At 32.7% G+C, this 7,249-nt stretch overlaps 1 protein-coding gene across 1 annotated transcript; it reads left to right on the plus strand.

Moving 5' to 3' along the window:
• The first annotated feature begins 3,123 nt into the window (after nucleotides 1–3,123).
• Nucleotides 3,124–6,815, plus strand: LOC103504463 (uncharacterized). Its single transcript, XM_051084136.1, has 3 exons — nucleotides 3,124–4,069; nucleotides 4,598–4,775; nucleotides 6,055–6,815. Exons 1-3 carry the CDS (start codon nucleotides 3,362–3,364, stop codon nucleotides 6,573–6,575), a joined length of 1,407 nt encoding a protein of 468 aa, XP_050940093.1. The 5' UTR covers nucleotides 3,124–3,361; the 3' UTR covers nucleotides 6,576–6,815.
• The last annotated feature ends 434 nt before the right edge of the window (nucleotides 6,816–7,249 follow it).

The raw sequence follows: 7,249 nt of genomic DNA on the forward strand, positions 1-7,249 counted from the left end.
AAGAGGAATAGATTGTGGAAAAGTAGACCCAAAATCCAAAAGGAAAGGGAATGGTGGGGAGGTCTGTTTTTAGAACCAATCAGTCTGTTTTTCCAAAAGGACAGTTTTGTCCAGAAGTAAAAATAAAATAAAAAGAAAAATAGAAAATAATTGAGGAGAATTTTAAATTAAAGGTGTTAGTAGAAGTTGGAGGAGGAGGAGGAGAGGAGGAGTAGTAGCAGCAGCAGCAGCAGCAGCAGCAGTAGTGGGATTGGATATGGACTCCGCAGTCGGGTACTCTGACGACATGACGCTCCTTCCTTCACCTTTTATATTATTATTATTATTATTATCATCATCTTCTTTTTCTCTCATCTAATAGTAACATATTATTTTTGTTAATTTACAATTATCTACTTTCCAATTTATGTCCAAAAAAATAAATTTAAATTTTGAGTTAAAACTAAGACATTAGAAGCAACTTGTAATTAGCTGTTTTTTTTTCAAAGATGAATGATTTTGTTTAGAATTAAAAAGAAAATAATGATTTTAATATTAGAGAAATTATAATAATAATTTTTTTAAATAAGTAAAATGAATAAAATTAACTTTTTATTAACAATAAAAAATAATAAATATTAATAGAAGTCTACCAATAATAGTGATAGACACAAGTAAAATATTTATCAACTTATATCACCGTCCACAATTTAAAACAACTAAACCAACATAGATCCATCCCTAAGTAAATAAAATATAAAATATATTAATTATGAGAAGAAAATATTTTTTTAAATTTTTTTTGAAAGAATAATAAATAGAGAATGGGAAGAAGAAGGTAGGAAGGGGAAAAGAATAGGGATTTTTTTTTTTTTTTTTTTTAAGAAAATGTTATTTATTTATTTTAAAAGAAAAGCCATAGTTGGATGAAATAAATAAGAATTGCATTCTTATGGAGGGGAAAAATTGTATAAAAAATGGAAGTACAAGAAGGGACATTAAAATATGCAAGATATGTGTTTTCTTCTTCAATGTGTCTATAAATAAATTATATTCTTTATTACAAATTCAATTTCATTCCAATTTATTCTTTTTATCTTTTAAAAGTTGAGAAAAAAAATAGATATTTTGATTTGATCTCAACATTTGACTTCTCGTGGACTCTTAACGTTTGAAATTGATTTCTAAATTTCTATAAGTGGAGAGTATTGGATCGGTATTGATCTAACCTAAATCATGACATTGACATTATTTAACTCCTTTTTGATTTTTTTTTCAAATGAAGCGTTCTTTTCGTCGTTTAATCTCACATAGTACAAACAAATTTCAAACTCTAGACCGAAAAACTTCAAAAATCAAATGAAAAATTCAAACAAGTTGAGACCATTTTTTTAAAATTGCAATTGCTATTATTTTATATTTTCTTCTTCCTCTCACCTTCACAAGTTAGCAATGGAAGATGTAATTCGAGAGAGAGAGAGAGAGAGAGAGAGAGAGAGAGAGAGAGAGAGAGAGAGAGAGAGAGAGAGAGAGAGAGAGAGAGAGGATAGAGAAATCAATGAATTAAAAACAAGTAGCAAAATATTATTATTAGCAGCTCACAGTGTAATGAATCATATACTTTTCCCACAATAATACATTAGTTTTTCTTTTCTTGTTAGATTTCCTCACAAAAAAAGCATTTAGTTTAATTAATTGTGTTCTTCCCATTTTTCTAAATCAATAATGGCATACACGATCATGTGAACAAAAACCTTTAAATCTTTCTCTCTATCTCTCCTTGGATTTTACTCTTTCTGTTTTAATTAATTGATTTGTCTCTAATATCTAGGTCAAATAATTATATCTAGTTTATAAGTGCTTTTCGTGGTTTGAAAATAAAGAGTTTTAAATTGTGTGTCTTATGACTCATTTTGATATCAATTAGCGTATAAGGGTGGCTTTTGTTTAAAATGTTTTTAAATAACACTTGATTTGATTAATAAGTGATGATGTGACAATCACATATGTTAAATAAATAAAACATTAGTGAAAGAGAAATTAAATGCTTTTCTAATAATCTTATATATTGCTTTCATTACTCTTTAGTTTATTTATTGTGACAAACCCTTTCTCATTTCTCAACAAAGGAAGAAAATTTGAGATAAAGTTTAAAATACACAAACTAGAGAATGCTTTCATTTATGCATGTCCATACATTTCTTCAAAGTATAATAATTTACGATCTAAAAAATTGTGTTACTTATTCTTAAAAATTATACCTTTAGACAATTCATATTATAGATTTCAAAAAATCATATCGAAAAGCTAAAAAAATTATTTAGAAATTACAAAATTACGTTTAACAAATAAGACTTCGTTGATTGAGAACTTTGTTGGTTGGAAGGGCTAAACAAAATAAAGCTTTCATAGGACTTAATCTTGGCTTTGAGAGAGTTTGACATATTAAGCCTAAGTTTAAATTTTAGGTTAATTTACAAATTTAATCCATTTTAATTTTGATATTTTTCAAATGTTGGATTAAATTGACAATTTTTTGAAAGAAAATGTCCTTATGAGATCTCATTTTGTAATATCATTTCTCAGTCTCAACGAGGACAAATATACTCTCTTTAAATATATAACAAATTAAATTAAAAAAAATTCCATGATTATATACTTATTTTGTATTAAAATTTGTAAATAATATCGTATCTTTGTAAATATTTTAGGAGAGAAAACAAAATGTTTTTCTATGTAACAGTGACTAAATTGAAAGTATGAGCAATCAAAATGAATTTAATGAAAAAATATAATTTAAGAATCAAATCAAAAGATTTATTCTTAAACTATTTTTGTCTGTTTTTATTTAATACATAAATTTTCTTTATAATTTATTAGTGATAAAAAATGAGACATGAATTTATGTATATGTATTAATATTTATTAATCTTTTATTTTTTTTTTTTGAATAGTTTAGTTAATTTTTATATAAAATAACCTTAATTATCAATGAAAAAAATAAAAAATAAAAAATAAAAAATAAAAAATAAGAAATAAAAATGAAAAAAAGAAAAGAAAGGGTAGCTTTATAATTTAGAATAGTTTAGGGAGGAAATAAATACAAAATTTTATAGGGTTAAGATACTAAAAAATTTATTTAATTAGATATTTGGCGCAACCCTGATTTTGATTCAGCCAAGTCCTTCTCTCCACATTCCCCTCTCTCTGTTTCTTTTGCTCTGTTCTATTTGTGTCAACTTCTTCCACACTCACCTTTTTCTCCACTGAAACTTCAAAAATTTCTTCAACTTCTTCTTACTCCAAATTCATTCCTTTAACCCCAATCCACAATTCTCCATTTAGCTTTCCTCTACTCTTTTGCAGACATTCTGCCACTCCCATGGCTCGAAAGCAACACTTACACGAGCTTTTGAAACAGGATCAAGAACCCTTTCTTCTCTCCAATTTCATCAATGACAGACGCTCTCTTCTCAAGCGCTCTTCCTTCAAATCCCATTTCCATCTCAAAAACCCAAAACCCATTTCCCATTCCCCTGATTTTTCAGCTAAATTTTGCAGGAGCACCTGTTTTTTCTCTTTCAACCATTCCCCTGATCTTGCTAACTCATCCCCGCTTTTTGGGTTTCAGTCTCCGGTAAAAACCCCTTATCGAAGCCCCAATCCTGTTTTCTTTCATGTTCCGGCTAGAACGGCTGGACTTCTTTTGGAAGCTGCTTTGAGGATTCAGAAACAGTCAACGGCTGCGAGATCCAAATCCTTTGGAAAATCGAATGGATTAGGCCTTTTGGGTTCTTTTCTTAAGCGTTTGACTCATCGGAGCCGTTCTCGGAAGCGAGAGATCCACGGCGATGGTCGGATAAACGACCCCCGTGATGGCCCGCCATTGCCGGCGAAAATGGCGATCGAGGAGAACGAGAAAGAGAACGACTCTGTTTTTCGGCTGAGTAATGTAACAGGCTTTGATTTCTGTGAGAGTAATTTATGCGATAGTCCTTTTCGGTTCGTGCTTCAATCGAGCTCTTCACCCGGTCACCGGACGCCAGAGCTCTCTTCACCGGTGTCTTCTCCGGCTCGCCTAGACCATCAGGTTTTACTCATTTTTATTACTGCTTTTGGGTTTCATCCTAAAATGTCTTGGCTTAGGAATTGCATTTTTATGAACTGGGGTTCACCCGAAACAACCAACCGTCGGCAGTTTTGTGTAAATTCTCTGAAATTACCGTTGGAATGTTGCAGTTTCAGGCGTCAAAACACGTCAACCCCACCAAAATGACTCTGAATTTTGACAAGCAAACCGATAAATCTCTCATTTTCAATTCCACGCTTTCCTTTTTCCCGGAAAATTATGACCCTCCAAGAAAAAGACAAACCCCCCTTTTGTATTTTCCTTTGTATTCTTACCCTATTCTTACAATTAAACATTTTCTCTTTTGGCCTTGGCTTCATTATAATAATTAGAAGAGAAAAAAGCAGGGGGAAAAAAACCCAGTAAAGTGAAGATTATGTAAATCAACAACTTTACTAAAACCAACTAAATTAAAGATCCCTTTTCACACTCATTTCCTTTTGTTAGTTTCTGAACTTTTCTTTGCCTTGTTTTCACACAAATTTACAGGCCAATGATGTAGAGAGCTTGCAAAAATTGCCGGCTGAGGATGAGGAGGAAGAGAAAGAACAGAGCAGTCCCGTGTCGGTATTGGATCCTCCGTTTGAGGACGACGACGAAGGAAATTTCGAGGATGGCGAGGACGAGGATGATTACAATTTGGAACGCAGCTTCGCCATTGTACAAAGTATGTAAGCATGATTCAACCCAACTGCTAATTCTCTGTAGGAAACATATATTAATTTTGTTTTTCTGTCTTGATTCGAGTTTGTTGTGCAGTCATAATCGGTGGCATTTGTATTTAGGTTCTGTCAAACTTGATATCGGTTATTGATACAAATGTATGTCTGTTATGCTCTATAGAAATGGCTAATAGAGCTTCACAACTCATAAGCTTGTTGGTGTGCTAAGTTATGAAAACTTGCATCTTTGGTAGGGTAGGGGTGAAACCAGAACAAACTTTTGAATTTAGGTAAATATGTACTAGAATGAAGGGAAAGAGTGCAAAAATGTTTGATGGCAACATCACGATAAATATCAGCACAAAGGTATTGTTGAACACTCGTTTTCGCCTGGATGGTCTCTTCTGTAGGAGAAATGCTTTGGAGGTCTGGTCCTTTTATTTTTCTTGTTCTTCAAAACTTCAAATCTGACCCACATTTTGCTGTAAGAGAGGTGCTATAATTGTGGGAGTCCTCTTCTATTTATTAGGCTGTTCAATCATTGAACCAATTTATTCATTGTTTTCGAATGCTATCATCACTGTCTGTACTTCAGAACAAGGTCCCCCCAACCCCCGCCCTGCTCGTCCGGTTTTCTTTCTTACTGTTTTGTGTATTTATTAGGGATTTTGAAGCATATCACTGACCACTCTGTGAATGCATGATAATGAGTTGTTCTAGTCACTAGGCATATGCACTTCATCAGTCAAAGTTGTCTTTGTTGCATTAAGAAATAGCTAGACTGTCTAGTTCATCCTTTTCATTTGGCATATGATTGCATTTGAGTTTGAGATTCCAAATTCTATTCTTTGCATTGTCGCTTCTTCAAACTCTTTTTAAATTTACTGATCTGCTCTTTACCGAAAATGAAACACTCAGTCGATTTCGAAATTTGACGTGACAAAGATGTCTGTCTTTGTCTGCAATTAGAAGGTGTTCGATAATAATCACAACCACAAAGTTTTCTACCTTGTTAGTACATTTCAGTAACTTGAGCTTGGCACAAAGTCTACTATAAATTATTGTCATAGACGCGGCCCTACTTGTCTTTGTGTGCAGTTAAAACGGTATAATTGTCGAATTTTCGACCAATATTTCAAATTTTCATTTCACCTTCTTCCAGGGTTATTTAAACTGATCTTACATTTTTGGTAAAAGTAAAACTTGAAGTTGATGTCAAGAAGGCATAGGTTCACAATGAATGCGAAGTTAATCCTGATCTGTTCATGTAATATTTATTTTCAGAGGCAAAGCATCAGCTACTGAAAAAACTTCGAAGATTCGAGAGGCTAGCAGAACTAGACCCCTTAGAACTCGAGACATTTCTACTAAACGACGAAGACCAAGATGAAGACGAACTCAGTGATGGCGATGACATTGATCATCTCAAGGAAGAAGTAGAAGAATACGAAAAGGACATCAAACAACACAACAAAGAGGGCAATGACAGTTCAAGGTTCCAAAATCGACCCTCAAGAGATACAAAGACACTCGTCTGCAATCTCATTACTGAGGAAGAGAGGAACATAGTTGCGATAGAGAAGAGAGAAGAGACAATGAAGAGGGTGTACATGAGACCAGATTTGTGGAAACGGGTAGACTCGAATGCCATCGACGTGATGGTGGGGAAAGATTTGAAAGAAGAAGTTGATGGATGGAACAGAAATAAGGAGCCGAGAGGAGAAATAGGCATTGAAATAGAGGTTGCAATCTTCAGCTTGCTGGTGGAAGAAATGCAAAGTGAACTACATTGCTTAGCTCATTAAACTGCAAGCAATTGGAGTGAGTCCACAAAAAAAAAAAAAAAAAAAATTCCACAAAATAATCTCTAGATTTTTTAATTACTCTTAGGAATATATAATCTGACTTCAAGAGCATAGGGTTTAAGTTTAACACCTCTGAAGTAGAAAGATTAGGATGAAAGGGACATCACTATGATTTGTAAATTCATTATCTCTCCATATATTATCATCATCTTATAATATCTATAATTTTAATTTTTGAAATGCTTATCTTCCCCCCTTTTCCTTTTTTATTTTTTGGGAAAAATAAAATGAAAAAGACATGTCAGTTAAAAAGTGAAGGGATGGTTAATGGCAGCTCCTGCTTGTCGATTTTGTTAGCAGTTTTCCTTACTTTGATGCATTCTTATTCTGACAAAAAACTTACTATATAGGCTTCAATGCTGCTCCATCAAGTAGTAAAAAGTAAGAATAATAATAGTAAAAAAGTATTATTGCCTCTTGAGATCGTATTCAATTTCTCTCGACCATAACTCTAAATCTTAATCCGACTACTACTAATAAAGTAGGTGGGGCTTGCTTCTCTCGTTATAGTCGCTTGGATCTTTTTCGCCTCCGGTGAGGTTTGTGGCCATCCATAGCTTTTGAATAAATTTTCTTTTTCAGAAAATAATCATAATAATTAATAATAATCCCAT

Source organism: Cucumis melo, chromosome 4, assembly GCF_025177605.1.
Source record: "Cucumis melo cultivar AY chromosome 4, USDA_Cmelo_AY_1.0, whole genome shotgun sequence".
In the NCBI taxonomy this organism is placed as follows: domain Eukaryota; kingdom Viridiplantae; phylum Streptophyta; class Magnoliopsida; order Cucurbitales; family Cucurbitaceae; genus Cucumis; species Cucumis melo.